Source organism: Hyla sarda, chromosome 3 (genome assembly GCF_029499605.1).
Source record: "Hyla sarda isolate aHylSar1 chromosome 3, aHylSar1.hap1, whole genome shotgun sequence".
In the NCBI taxonomy this organism is placed as follows: Eukaryota; Metazoa; Chordata; class Amphibia; order Anura; family Hylidae; genus Hyla; species Hyla sarda.
Genome location: NC_079191.1, coordinates 8,200,544 through 8,227,105, shown reverse-complemented (window position 1 = coordinate 8,227,105; position 26,562 = coordinate 8,200,544). Strand labels below are relative to the sequence as shown.

The 26,562-nt window shown below is 41.3% G+C and overlaps 1 protein-coding gene across 1 annotated transcript in view; it reads left to right on the top strand.

Moving 5' to 3' along the window:
* The window catches only part of LOC130360480 (olfactory receptor-like protein OLF3), a 40,106-nt gene extending 36,989 nt beyond the window's left edge, over positions 1 to 3,117 (top strand). Inside the window, exons 2-3 of the mRNA XM_056562971.1 lie at positions 1,457 to 1,492; positions 2,172 to 3,117. Of these exons, the coding sequence (XP_056418946.1) occupies positions 2,173 to 3,117 (945 nt within the window). The 5' untranslated portion in view covers positions 1,457 to 1,492; position 2,172. The remainder of the gene's footprint in view (positions 1 to 1,456; positions 1,493 to 2,171) is intronic.
* Positions 3,118 to 26,562: the final 23,445 nt, after the last annotated feature.

Genomic DNA, 26,562 nt, shown 5'->3' with positions numbered 1-26,562 from the left:
GTCCATGTCAGGAACTGTCCAGGTTAGAAGCATATCCCCATAGAAAGCCTCTCCTGCTCTGGACACCCTTCTACAGTCAGTGGTGTCAGCAGAGAGCACTGTGGTCAGACTGGAAAGAACTTCACAAATTTCTCTGTAGTATACAGCAGCTGATAAGTACTGGAAGGATTAAGATTTTTAAATAGAAGTAATATACAAATCTGTTTAACTTTCTGACACCAGTTGATTTGAAAACATTTTGTTTCACTGGAGTACCCCTTTAAAGGGTTAAAGTGTAACTAACCTTTTATTCTATCAGAAGTTGTAAATGGTGGGAATCCCGCCGCTAGGACCCCCACCAAAGTACTCAATACACAACATTGTCCCTTCATTCTACCGATCAATGGGGGTCCTAGCATCCAGACAAGATTATGTGGTATCACTATGACATATCAAAGTTAAACAAAAGTTTAGCTACACTTTAAATTGCTTTTTATCTTAAATGTTTTTATTGTTATTTCTTTTCCAGCAGTATTTTGAAATTCTGCATATTTATCTTATAGAAAAATACAATTAAAGGGGTATTCCAGGCAAAAACTTTTTTTATATATATCAACTGGCTCCGGAAAGTTAAACAGATTTGTAAATTACTTCTATAAAAAAATCTTAATCCTTCCAATAGTTATTAGCTTCTGAAGTTGAGTTGCTGTTTTCTGTCTAACTGCTTTCTGATGACTCACGTCCCAGGAGCTGTCCAGCTAATAACTATTGGAAGGATTAAGATTTTTTAATAGAAGTAATTTACAAATCTGTTTAACTTTCCGGAGCCAGTTGATATATAAAAAAAAGTTTTTGCCTGGAATACCCCTTTAATTACTATAATATTTACAATGCTAAAGGGCTTATTTACCCTATACAACTGCAGGAAACAAGTAAATGATTTACCTGGACTTCTGAATTGATTACTAGTAAAACACAGTCTAACTAAATGAGTAAAACACGGACTGCCGTACTGGTTAAGTCTTTTAAACAGTTTAAAGGGGTATTCTGGGCAAAAACATTTTTTCCTCCATCCAAAGGATAGGGGATAAGATGTCTGATCGTAGGGTCCCAGCGGCGGGCCCCACGCGATCAGACATCTTATCCCCACGCGATCAGACATAAAATGTTTTTGCCCGGAATACCCCTTTAAGGCTTTTAATTTAGTAAACATCCACAGTGCAGGAGAAAAGTAAGTGAACCATTTTAAATAATCTAGATTTGTTAATTGAATCCCAATAAAATACAATCTTACTAAACTGACAACCAACAGACAGTCGTACTATTCAAGTCTTTTACTGAGCAAATTTAATTAACTTCCACGGTGCAGCAAGAAAAAGTAAGTGAACCCTTGGCAATTACCTGGATTTCTGAATTGATTTCTAATAAAATATGACCTAACTAAACTTATATTGTACCGTTCATGTCTTTTATTTAGCACATTGAGTAAACATCCACAGTGCAGTGATTAAAGGTAAGTGAACCCTCTTTTTATGGTCCTACGACACGCTGGTTCACACCCTGTGCAGGAAGCTCCATACTAGTCGATGGACTAGACAAGGGGATAGACTAAATATCTTTTGCCGGGATTGTACGAATCTCCACCCTTTTCAAGGAGATGAGAATCCTAATCCATGGATATTCCTATCATATTGTGGTTAGCAGTGTTGCCAAACATCCCAAAAATTTTGTACAATTGTAAAAAAAATAAAAATTAAGAACTTTTTATTTTTACAGTATCCTTGAAAAAAATTGGTGCATCTATGTTTTGGTGCATCTGTAAAACTATACCAACCTAGTCCCAGTTCCCAATTGTTACCCTGAGCTTCCGTTTAGCACCAATGGGTCCCCGGAATTTTTCGCCTTCTTCTAGCTTCCAAGCCGAGCTCTTGTTGCAGGACCTGCCTGCTCGACCAATGACAGCCCAAGACTGGACACTGCTGTGGCCATTGATAGGCTGAGCCAGCAGTTGCAGCACCAAGTGCTATAAGAGAGAAGTTTGGGGGACTGAATGTAGCTGAACGGGAGCTGCAGGGTTTGGACCAAAAAATATTTTCATCCATTTTTTTGGATTTACAAAATTATAATATAAAAATGTGTCATACAGTATATAATATAATGATAAGATTTCTGTCATCTGAATAATTGTATAGGATGGGAATGGAGAACCAGACGATCATCACTGAAGTCATTCTACAGGGTTTCTCCACAGACCTGAAGATAAACATTGCTTTGTTTTTGTTATTTTTGACCATCTACCTAATAACCATCATCGGGAATTTTCTTATAATATGCACCGTTCTCATGAACGCTCGTCTTCACCTCCCTATGTACTTCTTCCTTTGCAATTTATCCTTCATAGACTTTTGCTATTCGTCAACCGCTGTGCCGAGATTGTTGTCTGACCTCTTCACTCTCCATAGAACCATTTCCAACCGGGCCTGTGGAATCCAACTATACATTATACTCTTCATGGGTGGAACGGAGTGTCAGCTTCTTGTCCTAATGGCTTATGACCGGTTTGTTGCCATCTGCTGGCCCCTTCACTATCCGGTAATGATGCGGTGGAGCGTTTGTTACAGACTCACCGCCTTTGTATGGATTTTCAGCTTCATGATTTACATCTTCCCTTCCCTAGTGATGCCAATATCCTTATGCAACCGTAACCAAATTAACCACTTCATGTGTGAACTTGTGGCTGTTATAAAACTCTCATGTGGGGACATCTACTTGAATGAACTTGTGATATTTTGCATTAGTTTTATCTCCCTTTTGCTTCCGTTCTTGTTTATTTTAATTTCCTACATTTGTATTATCTCCTCTGTATTAAAGGTTCGCACTGCCGGGAAGTATAAAGCCTTCTCCACCTGCACCTCCCATATCATTGTGGTGGTTTTGTACTTTGGGACTGGAATGATCACTTACTTTGGCCCCTCGTCCCTATACGCATCCAACCAGGAGAAGTATATCTCTGTATTTTACGTTGCTGTCTGCCCGATGTTAAATCCGCTAATTTACAGTCTGAATAACAGAGAAGTAAGAAAATCATTTAGGACTTTATTTACAAAGCACATTGTCTCATCCTCGATAATGAACTAAGATGACAAAAATAAATCCATGACTAATTTTCCATGATTACAGGGCTGGCCCTACCTACTAACTATACTGTCTATTTAATGTGGGAAAACTATGCTGCCTATCTAATGTGGGCAAACTATGCTGCCTACCTAATGTGGGGGAGCTATTCTGCCTGCCTAATGTCGGGAGCTATACTTCTTATCTAATATGGGGAAAATATGCTTCCTATCTAATGTGGGGGAACTATGCTGCCTATATAATATGGGGAAACTATGCTGCCTACCTATTGTGGGGGAACTATGCTACCTACCTAATGTGGGGGGCACACAGGCAGCACAATGTCTTGGGCCGGCACTTCATGATTATAACTATAAGTAATACTTTCTTCCAGTGATATGTGGATTACATTTTTTTGCTATATTTTGCTTTTATCTTTTATTTTATACTCTTCCGTCAAAGTGGTTGTCCTGATTGTATGGCCCTGCCTGTATGCCCTGTAAAGCTATTGGGTGTTAGAGATGTACATTACCCGACCATAATCCCTTCCCAGATCCACACTAGTTTCATACCTTTTACCATATATCTGTTGAAAGTCTCTCCCTCTTATAGACCCTATCCTCCAAACCTTCTCACACTGAGACACCATACAATACTCTATGGGGGAGATTTATCAAAACCTGTCGAGAGGAAAAGTTGCTGAGTTGCCCACAGCAACCAATCAGATCGCTTCTTTCATCTTTTACAGGCCTTTTAAAAAATGAAGAAGCAATCTGATTGGTTGCTATTAGCAACTCAGCAACTTTTCCTCTGGACAGGTTTTGATAAATCTCCCCTATGTATATCTCTCTTCTGTGAAAACCAGAACACTTCCTGCTTTTCAGGATCTTGAGATCCCCTCACGATAATAGAAGCAGGGTAGTTACGGTAGTTCTCATAAGAAGCCACTGATCGATGATTCTGCCGCTTGACTGCTCATGCCTGGATCTCAGGCACTGAGCAGTCATTCGGCGATCGGACAACAAGGAGGCAGGTAGGGATCCTCCGGCTGTCATGTAAGCTGTTCGGGATGCAGCTCCCTTAGCTAACCGGCATGGTTTCACTTTCATTTTAGACGCGGCATTAAACTTTGAACGTAAAGGGTTAATAGAGCGCAGCACTACGATCAATGCCGCGCACTATTAGCCACGGGTCCCGGTTGTTAGAGGTCGGGCCCGACCCGCTATGACGCGGGGCCACGCCGTGGCCCCCATTATAGAACGGGAGCGGACTCAGGACGTACCGGTACGCCCTGGGTCCTTAACAGGTTAATGGCACTTTGCAGTCACTGTTTTGTATCTTTTAGTTAGTGCCACTAAGAGTTTAACGGTTTCATGTCAAGCAAGAATTTATACAGCCGCATTATAGATCAGTCAGAAAAAGTCTGGTAAAAGACAGTGGCAAAGGGGCAATATAACTACAACCGGAAACACTTGTGACACATCATCCACCAGAAGGTATGTGGGTGACAGTAGTGCAAGCAATAGCAGGGCCAGAATTATCAGGTCACCGTTGTTCATCATCTCCAGTAAGTATGTTAAGGTAGAGAAATCGGAAAACAAATAAGGATGATGTTACCTCAATATGTGACTTTGAGACAGGAATCAGTCCATTTCTCCTCCTCCTCTACAGATAATTTGGTGGCACTGTCCCAGAAAAGAGTTTTGGTTTCTTTTGTGGCAACTTGAATGTCTGACCACCACACCCTATTGGGGGGATTTTTTTTCCTCAATAAAAAAATACTGTTGCAGCAACTCAGGAGCAAAGAAAGATATTCAAGTGTTCTGTTGATGACAAGTATCAGACATTACAATATTGCACACTATATTTTCAAACAGGAGGAGTAAGGGCCCTGCTCGCGAGAGCTTATAGTCTACAAGGAACGGGGCAAAACACAAGGTGGACAGTGGTTTATTAAAGGGGTAGTCCAATGCGGAAAAACTTTTCAGATCATGGGGGGGTCCAACCGCTGGGGCCCTGGCTCGCTAGCCAGATAGCAGGTGTCGACCACAGCACGAAGTGGCGTCCGACACGCCCCCTCAATACATCGCTATGGTAGAGCCAGAGATTGCCAAAGGCAGCGCTCCAGCTCTGCCATAGAGTTGTATTGAGGGGTCGTGTCAACCACCGCTTCGTGTGGCGGTCAACACGCCCCCTTCCCGCAGGCTGCCGGGGTCCCGTACAGGAGATCACGGGGGGCCCCAGCGGCCAGACCCCCCGTGATCTGAAACTTATTCCCTATCCTTAGGATAGGGGATAAGTTTTTCACCACTGGATGTCTCCTTTAATACAATGGTCCAGCCATGATTTATAAATGGGGAGGTTACATAAAGGATGGTGAGAGACTACCGAATGATTGTGAATGATTGTGATGTGTCTTCAGGGCACGGTTAAAACTATGGATCTTGAGTATTAGTCTGAAGGTTTGGGGTATTGTATTCCAAAGAACTGGTGAAACACGAGCGAAGTCATGGAGCTGGGAATGAGAGGTTCGGATTGTAAAAGATGTTAGCGTTAGATCATTGGCAGAGCGGAGAGAATGTGTAGGATGGTAGACAGAGATGAGGAAGGAGATGTAGGGAGGTGGAGCACTGGGGAGAGACTGAGGAGTTCTGAGTAGTGCATTCTGGATACAGGTAACCAGTGAAGTGACTGACACAGGTTGGAGGCATCTGCGTAACAGCTGGAGAGGAGGATGAGTTTGGCTGCAAAATTTAGGATGGACTGGAGAAGGGAAAACTTAAAGGGGGTTTGTACATCTTATTCCCTATCCAAAGGACATCACGCCACGCCCCCTCCATTCATGTCTATGGTAGGTGGCGTGACGGCCGTCACGCCCCCTCCCATAGAGATGAATGGAGGGGTGTGGCGTGACTTCACATCACCGTCTCGGAAGCAGCGCCTGACACAGAATGCCAGGGACTGCACCGAGATCGCGGACGTCCCCAGCAGCGGGACCCTTGCGTTCAAACATCTTATCCCCTATCGTTTGGATAGGGGTTAAGATGTATAAACCCGGAATACCCCTTTACGAGAAGGAAAGGCCTAGTAGTAAAGAGTTACAATAGTCAAGGTGAGAATGAATCAGAGAGTTTTGGCTGTTTTAACAGTAGGAAAGTGACAAATTCTGGAGATGTTTTTGAGATGCAAGTGACATGAGAGGGATGGAATAAAGGGAGTGGAAGACAGATCAGAGTCTAGAATAACGCCAAGACAGTCAGTGTGATACCCGGTAGTTAAGGTAATACCACACACCAAGGTGGAAATTAGACGATGGAGGAAACACCAGAAGTTTACTTTTAAAAAGTTTTTTGTTTCAGATATAGGAAAGACATGATGGTATTTTGTAGTTGTACAGGGGTGATATCATGGGAAGGGATAGAGAGTTGAGGGTGTTACTAAACACCAAATCTACTGATAGTTTGTCCAATGGGGGCTGTGTAGAGAGAAAAGTGGAGAGAACCCGAGACTGATCTCTGAGGAACCCCGACACCAATAGGAAGAGGAGAAGAAGTAGAGCTGGAAAAATGAGACTCAAAAGAATTACTCCAGTGAAAAATAACTTATTCCATATCCACAACATGGGAATAATTAGCTGATCGCAGAGGGTAAGACGGCTGATGGCACACGCTCCATTCATTTCTTTGGGAGCGCCGATGATGCCCGAGAGCTGTACTCGGGTCCTTTTCAGCACTCCCATAAGAATGAATGGAGCGCGTGCCAGCTGCAGCATGTGCTTCTCACTGAGCGCCGGGTCCCGTTCTGGTGATCTCAGGGGACCCCAGCGGTCAAACCCCCTACGATCAGCTACTTGGATAGAGGATAAGTTATATTTTGCCAGAAATCTCCTTTAAAAAAGCAGTCAGAGAAGTAGAAGAACCAGGAGAAAGCAGAATCCTTAACCATTTAAGGACCAAGCCCATTTTCGCCTTAAGGACCCGGCCATTTTTTGCACATCTGGCCACTGTCACTTTTAGCATTAATAACTCTGGGATGCTTTTACCTTTCATTCTGATTCCAAGATTGTTTTTTCTTGACATATTCTACTTTGTGTTAGTGGAAAAATGTAATCGATACATGCATCATTTCTTGATGAAAAATTCCAAAATTTGATGAAAAAATTTAAAATTTTGCATTTTTTTTTATTTGAAGCTCTCTGCTTAAAATGAAAATGGATATTCCAAATAAATTATATATTGATTCACATATACAATATGTCTACTTAATGTTTGCATCATAAAGTTGAAATGTTTTTACTTTTGGAAGACATCAGAGGGCTTCAAAGTTCAGCAGCATTTTTCCATTTTTTCACAAAATTTTCAAAATCGAAATTTTTCAGGGACCGGTTCAGTTTTGAAGTGGATTTGAAGGGCCTTCATATTAGAAATACCCCACAAATGAACCCATTATAAAAAACTGCACCCCTCAAAGTATTCAAAATGACATTCTCACAGGATTAGTAGCAAATTGAAGGAGAAAATTCAAAATCTTCATTTTTTACAATGGCATGTTCTTGTAGACCCAGTTTTTGAATTTTTACAAGTTGTAAGAGGAAAGAAATCTTCCTAAAATTTGTAACCCAATTTCTGTCAAGTAAGGAAATACCTCATATGTGTATGTCAAGTGTTCGGCGGGCGCAGTAGAGGGCTCAGAAGGGAAGGAGCGACAGTGGGATTTTGGAGAGTCAGTTTTTCTGAAATGGTTTTTGGGGGGCATGTCACATTTAGGAAGCCCCTATGGTGCCAGAACAGAAAAAAAAACACATGGCATGCTATTTAGGAAACTACACCCCTCAAGGAACGTAACAAGGTGTCCAGTGAGCCTTAACACCCCACAGGTGTTTCAAGACTTTTTGTTAAATTTGGATGTGTAAATTATATATTTTCTTTTCACTAAAATGCCAGTTTCCCCCCAAATTTTAATTTTTTTCAAGGGGTAACAGGAGAAAATTCCCCCCAAAATTTGTAACCCCATCTCTTCTGAGTATGGAAGTACCCCATGTGTTGACGTCAAGTGCACTGCGGGCACACTACAATGCTCAGAAGAGAAGGAGTCACCTTTGGCTTTTGGAAAGCAAATGCTGAAATGGTTTTTGGGGGGCATGTCCCATTTAGGAAGCCCCTATGGTGCCAGGACAGCAAAAAAACAAAACAAGAAAAACACATGGCATACTAATTTGGAAACTACATCCCTCATGGAATGTAACAAGGGGTACAGTGAGCCTTAACACCTCACAGGTGTTTGATGACTTTTCGTTAAATTTGGATGTGTAAATTATTTGTTTTCACTAAAATGCTGGTTTCCCCCCAAATTTTACATTTTTACAAGGGGTAATAGGAGAAAATGCCCCCCAAAATTTGTAACCCAATCTCTTCTGAGTATGGAAATACCCCATGTGTGGACGTCAAGTGCACTTCGGGCGCACTGCAATGCTCAGAAGAGAAGGAGTCACATTTGGCTTTTGGAAAGCAAATTCTGCAGAAATTATTTTTGGGGGACATGTCCCATTTAGGAAGCCCCTATGGTGCAAGGACAGCAAAAAAATAAATAAAAAAAAAAACATTGCATACTATTTTGCATACTACACCCCTTAAGGAATGTAACAAGGGGTAAAGTGAGCCTTAACACCCCACAGGTGTTTGACAACTTTGGATGTGTAGATGATTATTTTTTTCCCACTAAAATGCATTTTTTCCCCCTAATTTTTAATTTTTACAAGGGGTAATAGGAGAAAATGCCCCCAAAATGTGTAACCCCATCTCTTCATGAAATGTATGAAAATATCCCATGTGTGGATGTCAAGTGCACTCCGGGCGCACTACAATGATCAGAAGAGAAGGAGTCACATTTGCAAATTTTGCTGAAATGTGTGGGGGGGGGGGGGGAATGTCGCATTTAGGAAGACTCTATGGTGCCAAAACAGCAAAAAAAACACATGGCATACTATTTTGGAATCTACACCCCTCAAGGAACGTAACAAGGGGTACAGTGAGCCTTAACACCCCACAGGTGTTTGATAAATGTTCATTATAGTGGGATGTGAACAGGAAAAAATTTATTTTTTTTACACTAAAATGCTGGGGTTACCCCAAATTTTTCATTTTCACAAATGGTAATAGGAGAAAATGTCACCATAAATTTGTAAATACATTTCTTTGGCGTAAGGACATACCTCATGTCTGAGCTTTAGGAGCTCTGAGGGTGCTTAGAGTAATGGAGGCATTTCTGAATGGCCTCGAACCATGTCATGACCATAATGTAAAGCGGGGTCTGGTATAGGATGTCCCCGCTCCAGTACTGCCTGACACTTGGCTTTTTGACCAGGCCCATATGCAGCACGAGGCCCCAAAATGTCCTAATTTCTGCTGTATCAATGGCGTACCATTCATTGGACCTGGCCAAAAAAGAATCAGGGTGATGGGTGATGAACCGCTGGGCACATAGATTCGTCTGCTCCACCATGTGAGTGACAAAACTGTCACTGAAAAAATTACTGAAAAAGTCAATTTCAGTAAATCCAGCCATGCCAATACGGATTCCCCTAGGCCTTTGCGTGGGGTGCCTGCTGATAGATATCTGCAGTCATCCCGGTCCGGTCCCTGCCCGGTGTGCGGCAGGGAACCGAAATACCCACGGGCGTACTGGGTCCTTAAGTACCAGGGAGCGAAGGCGTACCTGTACGCCCTGGGTCCCTATGTGGTTAAAGGGGTACTCCTGTGGAAAACTTTTTTTTTTTAAATCAAGTGGTGCCAGAAAGTTAAATAGATTTGTAAAATTACTTCAATAAAAAAATCGTAATCCTTCCAGTACTTAGCTGCTGAATACTACAGAGGAATGGTTTTACTTTTGGAACACAGAGCTCTCTGCTGACATCATGACCACAGTGCTCTCTGCTGACATCTCTGTCCATTTTAGGAATCGTCCAGAGTAGGTGAAAATCCCCATAGAAAACATATGCTGCTCTGGACAGTTCCTAAAATGGACAGAGATGTCAGCAGAGAGCACTGTGCTCGGGATGTCAGCAGAGAGCTCTGTGTTCCAAAAAGAAAACCATTTCCTCTGTAGTATACAGACCCTAAAAAATACTGGAAAGATTAAGATTTTTTAATAGAATTAATTTACAAATCTGTTTAACTTTCTAGCACCAGTTGATTTAAAAAAAAAAAAAAAGTTTTCCATAAGAAAACACCTTTAAGACCAGTGGCGCAGAGACTACTGAGTTGGTGATCTACAGTGTCTAAAGCTGGAGAGAAATCTAGGAGAATCTATTGAGAGAAATTGCCATAAGATTTGGCAATCAGGAGATCATTTACGACTTTGGTTACGGCCGTATCTATGGATCACACAGGAGGTCTCACCACCACCCCTGAGGTCACTGCGCAGGGGACACCATTAGAGATGCAACATTTCCTCCAACTTCACCTTTGGAAATGCAATGTAGGGGACCTGTCACTACCAGAGGCAGAGTTTATGACATAATATCTTCACCAATAAATATCTTCACCAATAAATATCTCTAACTTTCAGCATGCCTACATAGACAAGTGGGAGGCATACCTTGGGGAATCACTCTCTTAAGAACAATGGCAAACAATCTGGGCCCTGGCCTCTAAAACCTCCTCCTGTATATCCCACAAGGAGAATCAGTATAAAATGGTCACCTATTGGTACCACACCCAAGAAAAATGACATCGCCTCTTTCCACATTTGTCTCCAAAATGTGGCACAGATATAGGTACCCTCCCTCATATTTTTGGGGACTGCCTTTCATTGCAGTAGATTCAGAGAAGGTATAAAGAAACCGGGCCCATGGTGTGATCCACCACAGCGCGATCCTCCAGTCAGAACCACTATGGTTCAAAGTGTTACAAACTTTATTAGCCAAACATAACCCGTTTCAAGGCCCTAAAGCCTCTTCATCAGATGTATAGGCATAGCAACGTTGCTATGCCTACACATCTGACGAAGAGGCTTTAACGCCTTGAAAAAAAGTTTGTAACGCTTTTGACCATAGTGGTTCTGACTGGTGGATCGCGCTGTGGACCCAGCTTCTTCACACCTTCTTTGAATCTACTGTACACCCTAACCAATTCCGGGATAGTTGCACCGCCTCCTACTATGCTGTCAAAGTGTCTGTGTCTGGCACAAAACCTGAGTAGGTGAGCAGACTGTTAACCCCGCAGGGTCCTTCTGTTTAACCAATTTGCTGTTAACCTAACAGTACTGCCCTATGAGGAGCTCTGCCCCCTTGTTTTTTCAGATATTCATTGCCCCTCATTGCAACATTTTTGGCTAGAAGTCCAATTCCTGGTACGGAAAGTTATGGGAGTCTATATTCCTCATAACCCAGAATTCCTCATATCTTCTCAGCCTCCCACCCTCAAGTCTCCCCAGCACCTTCGCTAGACTGATTCTCTATGTCTCAGATGCCTCAAAGTGTCTCCTAGCTCAATGGTGGTGACGTGTAGAGACGCAACCTGTACAGGCTTTGTTGGATAGAATTAGAGAGGTAAGACGGATGGAGCATCTTTCAGCTATCACTGACAATAGACTTACAAACTTCTAGAAGATTTGGAGGTTATGGGAGGACTACAACAAGATCTTGGGGACTACTTAGTCCCAGTGGACAATCGGAGATGTTCTTGGCCAAGCGAGTTCTTTTCTTCTTGTTCTTTCCTATCTCCTGCTTACTCTATTTTCCTATTCTTTTTTTCTCCCTCAACTTCTTAGTGAACCATCAATTTTTTGCTTCTCATAAATACAAAGTCTTCGCTTCAATTGATTCGAAGCTGTATCCTGGATGTAATTCAAGGCTAACATATTAAAGGGGTATTCCAGCCAAAGACATCTTATCCCTATGCAAATGATAGGGGATAAGATGTCTGATCGCGGGGTGCCTGCTACTGGAACCCCAGGGATCTCCGTTCAGCACCGCATTATATGTTGGGTTGCTGCTCCAATTTTGGAAACCTCTATGTTTCCCGGGACTGGAGACATGATGTCATGCCACCCCCCCTCCATTCATGTCTATGGGAGGGGCCATGATGACCATCATGCCCCCTCCCATAGACATTAATGGAGGGGGCGTGATGTCATGAGGGGGCGTGGTGTGACATCACGTCTCCAGTCCCAGAAACAAAGGGGATAAGATGTCTTGGACCTGAATACCCCTTTAAGCAGAGATCATCCGCTAACCTGGACCTACCTGGACTTACCCTAGTTCTTGAAGATCTCATTTGTACTCCTGGAGGCTTTGCCACTCTGTGGGTCTCTTATAATATCCTGATTCACTGAATGTACTTCTATGTATGTTACTTTTTCTTGGAGAAATTGTTTAACCCCTTAAGGACGCAGGGCATACCTGTACACCCTGGTCGCGCTTACCGGGTTTAAACTAGGGATGCACCGAAAGGGAAATTTTAGGCCGAAACCAAAAACTTTGGCTGTGCTCTGCCGAAAACCAAAAACAAAAATACATTGCCCCGCCCACTTTTTTGTTACTATAGTTTTTTTTTTATTGTGTTATCAAAATTATTTTTAGTTAAATAAATTAGTTAAACCAATATGGGGACTTTGTTTTGTGCAGTCACCAATTTTACTGTGTAATGACATCATTTATTTTAGCACCAAATCTACAGTCAAACAAGCAAAAAAACATTTCTGGGGAGAAATTGAAAAAAAAAGCAGAGTTTCTATGAAGAGTTTCTATGCAGTGCACTTTTCAGTAACAATGACACATTATCTATATTCTGTAGGTCCATACGATTACATGATACCAAATGTTTCTGTTTTAATTTACTACCTAAAAATTCTGGGGGAGATTTATCAAAACCTGTGCAGAGAAAAAGTGCAGTTGCCCCTAGCAACCAATCAGATTGTTTCTTAAATTTTTAAAAGGCCTCTGAAAACTAAAAGAAGCAATCTGATTGGTTGCTATGGGCAACTACAAAATTTTTCCACGGCACATTTTGATAAATCTCCCCCTTTTAAAAATATATACCTAAGTATGCTCAACCCCTTAACAACGCAGGACGTAAATATTTACGTACTGAACCTTCTCCTGCAATATAACGAGGGGTCCCGCTGTGACCACGCCTCATATCGGGTCGGTCTCGGCGGCTATCAACGGCTGGATACAGAACATCAACGATCGCAGTGATGCCCAGTATTAACCCTTCAGATGCCGCAATCAAAGTTGATCGCCACGTCTAAAGTGAAATTAAAAGCGTTCCAGGCTGCTCAGTCGAGCTGAAACCGTGGTGTGCCGATCAGAGGTACGGACACGGGGGGGGTCCTTACCTGCCTCGATTGCCGAAAGACTGCTCCATGCCTGAGATCCAGGCAGGAGCAGTCAAGCGCTGAAAGCACTGATCAATGCTCTGCTATAGCATAACACTGATCAGTGCTGGCAATAAGTGCAATGCATGTTATAGGAGGGAACACGCTGCAGTACAGGGAGTACTGCAGTCTCCCTGAGCTCCCTGCAGAGAACGGGTTAAACCAGGTGGGTCCCGGTTGCTACGGGCAGCCAGGACCCACGGCTAATGCCAAGCACTGCCGATCGGGCCAATGCCCGGCATTAACCCTTTAGACGCCACAATCAAATTAGATTGCGGCATCTAAAGCGAAAGTGAAAGAATCCCGGCAGCTCAGCGGAGCTGATTGAGGCTATAGCAACAAAATTGCTATGTCCCGATCAGCTTACCGGACAACGAGAGGGTCCTCACCTGCCTCTCAGTTGTCCAATCATCAATCTACTGATCCATGCCTGCTCAACAGGCAGAAGCAGCAGAGTGCCAGTAACACTGATCAATACTATGCTATGGCATAGCAATGATCAGTATATGCAATCAGAATATTGCATGTTGTAGCCCCCTGTGGGGGCTTAAAAAAAAGTGTAAAAAAAAAAAGTTTATAAAAAATTCATAAACCCCTTCCCCATTAAAAGTTGAAATGACCCCCCTTTTCCCATTGTTTTTAGAAAAATAATGTAATAAAGTGTCAAAATAATCATTGGAATGCGGTATTGCCGTGTGCATAAATGTCTGAACTATTAAAATATGTTAGCTAAACCGCATGGTCGATTGCATACACGTCAAAAAATGTATTAATAAAAGTATTAATAAAAAGCGATCAAAAATTCCCATTAAGAAAATGGTGCCGATAAAAACTACACACCATAGTGCAAAAAATGAGCCCTCATATGCGGAAACATAAAAAAGTTATAGGGGTCTGAACGTAACACAATTTTGGTGCATGTAGTTATAATTCTTATAAAGTAGTAAAATAAATAAAAACTATATAAATTGGGTATCCTTGTAACCGTAAGGACCTACAGAAAAAAGATAAGGTGTCATATTTACTGAAAAGGGCACTGCGTAGAAACTGAAGCCCTAAAAAGTAGCAAAATGCCATTTTTCTTTTCATTTCACCCCACAAATATTTTATTATTTTTGCAGCAGGTTATGTTATAAAATAAGTGATGTCATTACAAAGTACAATTGGTGATGCAAAAAACAAGCCCTTATATGGGTCTGTAGGTGCAAAATTTAACAAGTCATGATTTTTAGAAGGTGAGGAGGAAAAAACGAAAGTGCAAAAACGTAAATAGTTTTGAGTCCTTAAGGTGAAAATGGGCTGAGTCCTTAAGGGGTTAAAACTCATAAATAAACAGTTCTAAAAAAAAGAGAGAGAGAGAGAACAATCTAAGCGAATTAGTACAAATTAGAATTTTTGGGAATTTATTTGGCAGAAATAAAGTACAGGGGCAGAGATCCTGTTTCTGTACCTACTGAGCAGTATGCATAAATTGCAGGCCCACTGCTCAGTGCACATTCACTGGGCTGGGCAGTGTGCCACCCAAATTTGAACTGGAGTAGGCCTCTACTTAGAGCACCCCAGACACACAGCACACTTGAGCTAAGCTGTTGCTCAGGAGCCTGGATGGAACTAGACTGAGTAATGTCCAGTACTAGACTGGCTAACTCCTCCCCTGTACCTCACTATACAAGGGAGACTTTAGGGGTCTCATTGGCAGGCAGTGTCACATGGGGTTCACTGCTCACATTTTTAAAGGCACAGTACACTTATCACAACTTATATACACGTAAATAACAAAATTAACTTATTAAAATATATTACTTGATCTCATATTTATAACATGAACATTATCCCAGTAGAACTGGTGTCGGCCCAACACTCTTTGCTGACGAGCTGCCCGAGACAGCCCAAAGGCCTGGGATAGCCTTTGGTGCTGGGGCACCACAAGTGTATGCCCAATACTAAATCGGATGTCAAACCCAAAACTAAATTGCCAATTTGAGTGAATGGTCCCCAAATAAATTTTGGGAAGTGGAGGACACTATCCTTGCCCAGGTGCACCATCAGGACAAGACCAAATATGAACAAAAATAAATCAACCTATCTTCTATAAGGGTAAGGGGAACCCTGGGTACGTTACACCCCATCATATGGTAATTAGTGATTGGACAAATCTTTACACAAACACAGTTTAAGTGGATGTTTGGATAATTTTCTTTTTAGTGCCCCTTTAAATAAACCATTAATGGTAAAATCATTGGGCTAAACTGTTTTCCGTGGGAACTTGATCCAATAGGAAACCATAGTGAAGTGATCAGCAAAGTCTCAAACCCTCTGCGCTACCCACTGGTTTGGCTCTGAAGCAGAGTCCAAGTATTCTCAAGGTTTTTACCCATTACCCAATACAGGATGCAGAGGCTGGACTTCTGCTACTAGAGGGTATCAGGTCACTTCCCAAGAGTGGTTTTGTTGTGGGTTGTGGCTGGCCCAATAGACCAGATGACTCCTGTGCGTGGAGCCAGGTGGTCTGGCAAGAAAGCATACTGTACTACCTTGAAAGCATACTGTACTACCTACTATTCCAGTGATTGGAGACTGGACCCTTCAATCTTTCACCAGATCAATCTCCACTTCATCTGGATCTTTTTGCATCTCAACCATCAACTTCTTTTCTTTTACAGTTGGTGTCCAGATCCAGAGGCACTAGGAGTAGATGCATTTCTTCAATCTTGGCCATCCAAGATTCTCTACTCTTTTCCTCCTTTTGCTCAGATTCCCAGAGTTCTTTGGCAGATTTCGGTTCAGAAGTCCACAATTGTTTTAATCACCCCTTGGTGGTCAACCCAATCTTGGTTTCCTCGGATTCTCAAATTGTTAATGGATGTTCCGATAATCATTCCATACAAAACATCTCTCCTTCTGGACCCATTGGGGAATCTTCATCCTCTTATCCTATCGAACAATCTTCCTCTAATTGCTTGGTTCATCTCGGGTCTTCCGTCTTTGAATCAGAATATTCTAAATCAGCTAGGCATCCTTTCTGACGCCTGGGCTCCAAGTACCAGAATGGCTTGCTTTGATTCTGGTAAAGTTTATCGGACTTTGAATCTTTACAGAGCTGCTATTTCTTTCTTTCATATACCTGTTGATTCTATTCCTATAGGTAAACATCCTTTGATCTGTAAACTTCTTAAAGGCATTCGTTTCAGACGTCCTCCCCTTCCTAAATATCAATCAAATTGGAATGTTAATAAATTGTTTTCCCTGTTTCTCTCTTGGAAGATAAAGAGGCTTTATCCTTAAAACTTTTATCTTTCAAACTCACTTCTCTTTAATGTCTCAGTTCCATCAAATGAGTCTCTGATGTTAGAGCATTATATTTCACGAAGACAATATTCTCTACAAGGTGTTCTTTTTACTGTCTGTAGACGCATGAAAACTACTCTACATAAAGTCTTCTATCCCTCTTTTCCTCATCAGGATAAACTTTGTGTGGTTTGCTGTTCACGTTCTTATGAATCCAGAACAGAAAATCTTCATTGTCTTCTCTTTCCCAACTCCTAATTTCCTTGTCTGAACCCCATCTTCCTGTCTCATCTTCTACTTTGGCCAGATGGGTCAGACAGACCATGTCTCTTGCTGGCATCGACATCTCTGCTTTTGGTGCTCATTCTTCTAGAGGTGCTATGTCCACCAGACTTGTTCAGGCCGGTGCTTCCCTATCTGATCTTCTCAAAGCAGCCAATTGGTCTTCTGAGTCTACTTTCAAGACTTTCTATTTTCGACCTGATCCTCATGTTTCTCTACATGTTGTCTAATTCTGTCTCTTATCTAGACTGTATATATATTTTATTGTTATTATAATACATTATGGATATTATGCTTTAGCTTTAAACTTGCATAATGGAAGTCTCCTGTCTTGATATAAAATTGAAGATTTTTCCTACCCTTGGTGATGGAAAATATAGATTTTATGAAAGACAGGAGACAAACATTATCCCTCCCTTTAACCCATTCCTTACATTGTATTTGTTCTTCTTTCCTCTTTCATCAGTCTCATTTTGGCCACTGGTCCATATTCTTCCTGATCTACAGATTCCTGTTGATCTTCATCCATATTTGAGAGCCTCACTTCCTTGCTGCCATAGTTTGAGCTTCTTTTTCAAGACTCTAAACCTTGTTGGATCCCTTTTCCTGAATTGTACAGTTTTTTCCTCAGTTTGTGATATTATTTTTTGATAGTTCTACAGTTATCGCAAAGAAAGAGGGAGAATACCTGGATGTAACAGCCAATATCACCTGGACTCACTCCTCATTGGTTGATCATATTGTAGCATATTTTTCTTTACATACAAGTTTTACAAGGGTAGGAAAAATCTTCAATTCCTTCCACTGACCCAATGGCCAAGTTAGAGATCTAAATGGTTGACCAAAGGTCCACTCTTACTATTCAAGGCCTAATGCTTCCTATAAAATGTTTGTGGGAACTTCTAAGCATTTTTTTAAATTTTAGATTATGCAGTAGTTGTTATTTACAGTTACAATCATAGAAATCCATGCAAAATTATGTTTTTTTAATTTCATTTTCTATATTAGAAATTATTCCCTTGTTCGCCATCATTAGACGCCTCTAGTGCCCTGCACTGAAGAGCCTCAGGGGGTTTATTAACCACTGGTGTAATCTCCTGAAACATATTAAAAGCCAATGGATAGGAATGCCTTGAGGCTTTGGTGGCATGGCATGCTGTGTGTGCCTCCTCCGTACATTTAATTTATTTACTTTCTAAATATTTTATGATTTTATTGTTTCTGTATCGAGAAATGTTTTTGTCCACCTTCCATGAAGACCAAGATGGGAAGAAAATAAAAAACATCAAATCTAACAGGTAAAATGGGTTTTCATGTGATGATTCTTTATGATTCAGAGAGAACTGTGGTCGGACTGGAAAGAACTACATTACTTCCTGTGAAGCATACAGAAGTAATTTATAAATTTGTATAACTTTCTGCCAGCAGTTGATTTAAAAACATTATTTTCCCACCTGTGTACCCCTTTATGTAGTTTGGAATTTGAGAAACTCGAGATGCCCATACCGGGTGATCTATATAGCATCTATTAGTGTTTAATGCTTGGTGTACCTAATAAGAGGAGCGGTATGAACAATTTTTCCTAGAAACATCATCACCCATGTGCAAGAGTCTTTATGATATTTTCTTCTCAAGGAGATGAGCTGCAATACCAAATATAGACCATGTACGAGAGGCGCTATTTATCAAAAATGTTTGAATTTTTTTGCAATTTTCGAAAAAAATGTATCCAAACATGAAAGTTACCCTCTCTCCTGTGTCTAACTAATGGATGGGAATTCCTAATAATGAAAAATATGGAGACCAATTGTTCCCCATCCAACATGTGTGCTGCTGTCTCTTTCACTAGGAGAAGACATCTCAATGGGGGTCCTAGTGGTTGGCCGTCCACTGAGAAAAAAAAAATCTTATTTTGGGCGTTTTTGGTTCTACAAAATGCACTTTATGGTATGGTATGACATGTTATCCTTATTCTGTAGGTCCATACAATTACAACAATACCCAATTTATATAGATATTGTTTTATTTTACTAGTATTATTGTTATTATTCTTTTTTTTACTTTTTTAAAATCAAAATCAGTATGCTTACAATTGTCCTCTTCTTCCCCTTAGAATTTTTTTAAATTTTTTTCGTAAATTGGGATGTATTAAGGTCATTATTTTGGGAGCGATCTGTAGTTTTTATCAGTATAATTTTTATTTACATGGGACTTTTTGATCGCATAATATTAATCTTTTTCTTGATATATGAATTGACCATCATCAAAAATTCTGCCGATTTTATTATGTTCACCATGCGGTTGCTTCATAAACCTCTTTACTCCTTAGCCTGTTTTGATCTTAATGCTCACTTATTTGGTAATAACTCTAGAACGCTTTTACTTATGAAAGCAATTCTGAGATAGTTTTTTCGTGACGTATTGTACTTTACATTAAATTGTAAATTTTGATTGATATATTTAGCGTTTTTTGTAAAAAAAAAATTTTTAGAGATTTTACATTTTCTGCTTGTACGACAAATAATCATTCCACACCAAATTAATGATTAATTCCCATCTACAATATGTCTACTTTATGTTCCCATCATTTGATAAACATTCTTTTACTTTTTTTAGAATGTCAGAAGGTTTAGAAGTTTAGCAGCAATTTTTCAGATTTTCAAGAAAATTTCTAAATCTGGTTTTTCAGGGACCAGTTCAGTTCTGAAGTGGAATTGAGGGGCCTGTACTGCACCCCTTAAAGTAGAAATAGTGACAGTAAAGAAGTTTATTAACCCTTTAGGTGTTTCACAGAAATGAAAGCAAAGTGGAGGCGTAATTAAAATTTTTTTGCAGATTTTTCATTTTAATACATTATTTCTGTAACACAGCAGGTGCAGAGAAATGCTACTGAAGATTTATTCCCCGAATTCTGTCGTATTTAGAAATATCCCATATATGGCCTTTGTGCGCTATGTGTCTCTCACACAGGCCTCAGACATGAAGGCGTTCTGTGTGGATTTTGGGGCCTCCTTTTAGTTTAGGATATTTGGTTGGCATTATGTAAAGTTGCAGAGGCCTTGGGGTGCAAAAATATTTAGGAGACAAGTTGACACTTTCATTGGTACCATTCTGGGGTACATGTGACAATCTGATCGTTTTTTATTTTTTATGAGGTGGTAAATAAAAAAAATCTATTCTGCAATTGTTTTTTTTATAAAAAATTTGAGGTCGTTCGTCATGCGGTATAAATGACATGTTAACTTTACACTGCAGGTTGATATGATTATGACTATTTTTGGGTGTGTTTTGGGGTATATATATATATATATATATATATATATATATATATATATATATATATATATATTATATGTAATTTATTTTATTATTTTCATACTTTTTTCATCTTTTTTAATTTTTTTAAATTTTTATTTATTTTTCCCCAAATTTTTTTAACACAACTTTTTTTTTTTTTTTACTATTAAGCACATAATTCAATGGAGTAGACATCTGTACTCTATTGAATTATGCCTATGTCAGTTTTACACTGACAGGCATAGGATAGCAGATCAGACTCTACCTGTGTGAAGCGACGGGGGAGAGTGAGAGAGAAGACTCCCGCAATATCCATGCTATTGGTCCTTCTGTACTGACGGACCAATAGCAGCAATCACTGGCCAGGGACCGCTACAATAGGTCCCTGTCCAGCTGTCTGAGCTAAGTAAACTGTTGCAGCATCCAACGGCCGTGATACCCCTCCCATTGAAATGAATGGAGGGGGTGTGGCGTGATGCCACAAGGGACCATGGTGAGATGTCACGTCTCCAGTCCCGGAAACAGAGGTTTTCAAGACTGGAGCAGCAGCCCTGCATAGAATGCGGGTGCTGCATGGAGATCCCAATGTCCCAGACTTCCCGCGATCAGACATCTTATCCCCTATCCATTAGAAAGGGAATAAGATGTCTATGGCCGGAATACCCCTTTAACAACAGATCGTACGTGGTTAAGCAGCTAGAACATGATAACCGGTCTGCTGAAGTTTTCGGCTATGTTCACACGTTGTGGTTGTATTGCTATATGACAGAGGTTTTAGAAAATAACAGCAAAGTCGCTACAAGACTGAGGAGATCAAGGGGCCCATATACAACATAAGACCTCACTTAAGTAACAATATGACTGTTTATGGGTCAATTTATACAATTTTTATTCCTTTTAACAGAGTGAAGAAGTTAATTACACAAGTCCTAGTGTGGTTGTGTTTTGCTGTTCCGATAGGTCATTGTTACCGCTGTATAGTCCACCATTGGTGAACCCTCCTGAGACTGATCATGTTTGTGATTATTCTACATATTATATAGATTTAAGCACCCAATATATCAACAAGTCTATATATTTATTATATACAGAACTTTCTATCACCGGTTACAGTATCTTTCTCCAATGTTTAGCTAGTATGGACAACCAAACGGTCATCACAGAAGTCATTCTTACGGGCTTTTCCACAGATCTAAGCACAAACGTTGCTCTTTTTTTCTTATTTTTGACCATCTACCTTATAACCATCTCTGGAAATTTCCTTATAATATGCATCATCCTCATGAACTCTCGTCTACACCTCCCCATGTATTTTTTCCTCTGCAATTTATCTCTCATAGACTTTTGTTATTCCTCAACCACTGTGCCGAGATTGTTGGCCGACCTGTTTTCGACTCACAGGACCATTTCCATCCTCGCTTGTGGCGTTCAGCTCTACATTATACTCTTCATGGGAGGAACCGAGTGTCAGCTTCTTGTCCTTATGGCTTATGACCGATACGTTGCCATCTGCAGGCCGCTCCACTACCCTATTCTGATGAGGTGGAGCGTTTGTTATCAGCTGATGGCTTTTGTATGGTTTTTTAGCTTCATGATTTACATCTTCCCTTGCTTGTTGGTGCCTATGAAGTTGTGTAACCGTAACCAGATCAACCACTTCATGTGCGAGCTTTTGGCCGTCACAAAGTTGACTTGTGAAGATATCCATTTCAATGAGGTTGGGATCTTTTGCATCAGTTTTGTGTCCCTCCTCCTTCCTTTCCTGCTTATTCTTGTGTCGTACATCTGTATTTTGTCCTCCGTGTTGATGATGCAGTCGGCCGGGAGGTCCAAAGCCTTTTCCACGTGCACCTCCCACATCATCGTGGTCATTCTATATTTCGGGACAGGAATGTTTTCATACTTTGGACCCTCGTCTCAGTACTCATCTAATCAAGAGAAATATACATCCATTTTTTATGTTATTATCTGCCCAATGTTAAATCCTCTCATCTACAGTATGAACAACAGAGAAGTCAAAACCTCATTCAAAATTTTGATTACAAAATGCGGTGTTAATGTTTAAATAGAGTATTTATTATATAAACTAAAAATCTATAAATAAAAATCTATGATAAAATTGATTGTTGTGCAGGATAAAATAAACAAAAGACTAAAAAACGAAGTAAAAAAAATATATATCTGTACTCACCCCACCGATCCCCTACCGATGGTGCCTGGGTCCTGAGAGATCTTTGCTTCATGGTCCATGTTTCGACATAAAAAAAATAAATACCCTCTCACTGTCAGAATCAGGTCATTTCTGTGATTGGCTGGGGGTTAGTTTACTGTGTTTTGGAGGCATCAAGACAAGAAGATCAATGAAGACCCAAGTTTCACAAGGTACATCCGGCATATTATCAGGTGGGGTGGCATTGATGGTGCAAGTAATGAAGGTACTCCGGTGAAAAGGTTTTTTTTGTCAAATCAACTGGTTTCAGAAAGTTAAACGGATTTGTAAAACACTTCTATTAAAAAATCTTGACCCCTTAAGGACCAAGCCTTTTTCAGTTTTTGCACTTCCGTTTTTTCTCCTTACATTTAAAAAATCATAACCCTATCAATTTTGCACCTAAAAATCCATATGATGTTTTTTTTTTTAATTAATTTTTTTGTGCCACCAATTCTACTTTGTAATGACATCAGTCATTTTACCCAATAATCTACGGAGAAACGGAAAAAAAAATCATTGTGCGACAAAATTTAAGATAAAAAAGGCATTTTGTGATTTTGGGGACTTCCGTTTCTACGCAGTACATTTTTTCGGTAAAAATTACACCTTATCATTATTCTGTAGGTCCATACGGTTAAAATGATCCCCTACTTATATAGGTTTGATTTTGTCGTACTTCTGGGAAAAATCATAACTACATGCACGAAAATGAATATGTTTAAAATTCTCATCTTCTGACCCCTATAACTTTTTTACTTTTCCACGAAGGTGGCGGTATGAGGGCTCATTTTTTGCGCCGTGATCTGAAGTTTTAGTGGTACCATTTATGTTTTGATTGGACTTTTTGATCGTTTTTTTTCTTCATTTTTTTATGGTATAAAAAGTGACCAAAAATACGCTATTTTGGACTTTGGAATTTTTTTGCGCGTACACCATTGACTGTGTGGATTAATTAACAATATACTTTTATGGTTCAGACATTTATGCATGCTGCGATACCACATGTTTGTTTTTATTTTTATTTACACACTTTTTTTTAAAGGGAAAAGGGAGTGATTCGGATTTTTTTTAGGGAAGGGGTTAAATCACATTTATTAACTTTTTTTTAAAACTTTTTTTATGCAGTGTTATAACACCCTCTAGGGGCTATAACATTGCATTCACTGATTGCAGGCACTGTTCAATGCATTTCCATAGGAATGAATTGATCAGTGTTTTCTGCGTTTGATTGCTCAAGCCTGGATTTCAGGCTTGAAGCAATCAAACGTCGATCGGACAGCCGTGAAGAAGGTAAGGCACCTCCCGCTGTCCTCTCAGCTCTTCAGGACACCGCAATTTCACCGTGGTGGTCCCAAACAGCTATCCGGTCCACTGAGCTATCCGGTATGGATTTCTCCAGTTTGAGACTCCGTCTAAAGGGTTTATACCCGATCAGCTCGATTAGCGATGTCCGGTATTAGCCGCGGGTCCTGGTTGCTGATAGCAACAAGGACCCGGCAGATATGAAGCATGCTCAGCTTCTGAGCTCGCTTCACAGATTGGGAGCCGGCCACGGACGTAAATATACGTCCTTGGTCGTTATGGGGTTAATCGTTCCATTACTTATCAGCTGCTGTATGCCCCAGAGGAAGTTGTATTTCTTTCTGGAGTTCTTTTCAGCCTGACCACAGTGCTCTCTGCTGACACCTCTGTCCATGTCAGGAACTGTCCAGAGCTGGAGAGGTTTGCTATGGGGATTTGCTTCTACTCTGGACAGTTCCTGACATGGACAGAGGTGTCAGCAGAGAACACTGTGGTCAGACTTGAAAGAACTACACAACTTCCTCTGGAGCATACAGCAGCTGGAAGGATTAAGTACTGGAAGGATTAAGAATTCTTAATAGAAGTAATTTACAAATCTGTTTAACTTTCTAGCACCAGTTGATCTGAATTTTTTTAAGAACATTACAATCTATACTGAAAACAACAGGAGGTGGTATTCTCCTGAACCATATAACAGGATGATTTTGGCTGTAGCAAGGGTAACCCAGAAAAGTAGTGTTTACCAGAGAACCTGGAGCTTGTTCTCTTTGCTCTATCCCTTGTGTACGTCTTGTCTTTCCTCCTGGATCAGAATCTAGCTGTTCAGCTCACAGCTTGTGCAAAAGCCTTTACTCACAACTGGTGATGCAGTTTCCAGGCTGCAGGTTTTGCGGGTCTGTAGTTTGGTACCCACATGGTTCTAGGTCTTGCCAAAAGGCTGTACATCTCTCCTTCCCCTCCTACACTCACTTTCCCTTTCTTTATTCTTGTCATGATCATTAAAGGGGTATTCCAGGCAAAAACATCTTATCCCCTATCCAAAGTATAGGGGATAAGATGTCTGATCGTGGGGGGCCCGATGCTGGGACCCCCACAATCTCCCTGCAGCACCAGCATTCTATGCGGGGCTGCGTCTCCAGTTTTGGAAACCTCCAGGTTTCCGGGACTGGGGACGTGATGACACGCCACGTCCCCTCCATTCATGTCTAGACATGAATGGAGGGGGCGTGGTGTGACGTCCCCAGTCCCGGAAACCTGGAGGTTTCCAGAACTGGAGACGCAGCCCCGCATAGAATGCAGGTGCAGCAGGGAGATTGCGGGATTACAAGTAGCGGGCCCCCCACAATCAGACATCTTATCCCCTATCCTTTGGATAAGGGATAAGATGTTTTTGCCCTGAATACCCCTTTATGTACATGTCAATGTTCACAGCAAGAGAAGGCATCCTGGGTCTCTCACAAGTAGACATTCTTCTGTCCTCCACTCTCTGCAGACCTGACCTAACCTAAAGGAAAACACATGCTACCTCTTGTAGCCCTTATCAATTAACAACATGACAACATTTTAACTTATGAATGGGTGGAGGCAGGCCACAGCATTTATTTTAAATATAGAAATAACACAGAAAGGCACTTAACACATTAATGACCATGGACGTGTATAAACGTCTAGGGTGGATGAACGTTCCTGCACTTGGACGAGTATGCACGTCAATGGTTCTCGCGGGTACCCACGAGATCGCAGCAGGGACTCTGCTGTAACACAGAGCCGGGACCCTGCCGCACTGCCGGGACCTAAGTAAACTTCAGTCCAAGCAGTTTAACCCTTACAGCCGTGGCCAGAAGTGACCACGGACTATAAATATTTTGACAAAGGGAGGGAGCTCCCTCTGTCTTCCCAGCAGCACCCCGCAGCGCGATCGCTGGATGCTGTGTGTGATTCCCGGCAGGTGAGGGCCTGCCGCACTGCCAGGACTGAAGTAAACTGACTCGGGGGGCCCTCTGCGCTCACCTTCTACTGCCATGGCTGCTAGGGAGGGGAGGGATGGCAGGAGCAATACCAGCTCAATCAGCAGCAGCCTTAGTCTACAGTCGCTGATGAGTAGCTTTCTTCATCCGCATAGTGAAGCAACTCATCAGCAGCAGGTAGACATGGAGTAGGACCTGAACCAGCAGGTGGTGGCATACCTTGACATGGCCATGCCAATAAACATTGATGATCCGCTTGACTTCTGGGCAGCCAAACTTGATTTATGCCGCAACTAGCAGAGTTTGCCCTGGAAAAGCTGTCCTGCCCGACCAGTAGTGTGCCATCAGAGCGGGTGTTTAGTGAGGCCAGGGCCATAGTCACCCCAAGGCGAACTCGTCTGTCCACAAAAAATGTGGAGAGACTGACGTTTGTCAAGATGAATCAAGGATGGATCAGCCAAGATTTCCAGCCACCAATGCCAGATGCCTCAGAGTAGATTGACCATGCTGCTACACCAGCACTTCCCAATTATGGTTATGAAGCCCTCTTGGGTTATCACTGACGCTTCTGGCCTTGGGCCTTTAATTTTTGGATGTTTAGCAGTAGCTAAATACATGCTGTTATGATTCGGCAGGCTGGATGTGGATCCTCTGTGTCAGCGAGGGATTGGCGTGGACCGTGTCGGTGGACCGGTTCTAGGGTTGCTACTGGTATTCACCAGAGCCCGCCGCAAAGCGGAATGG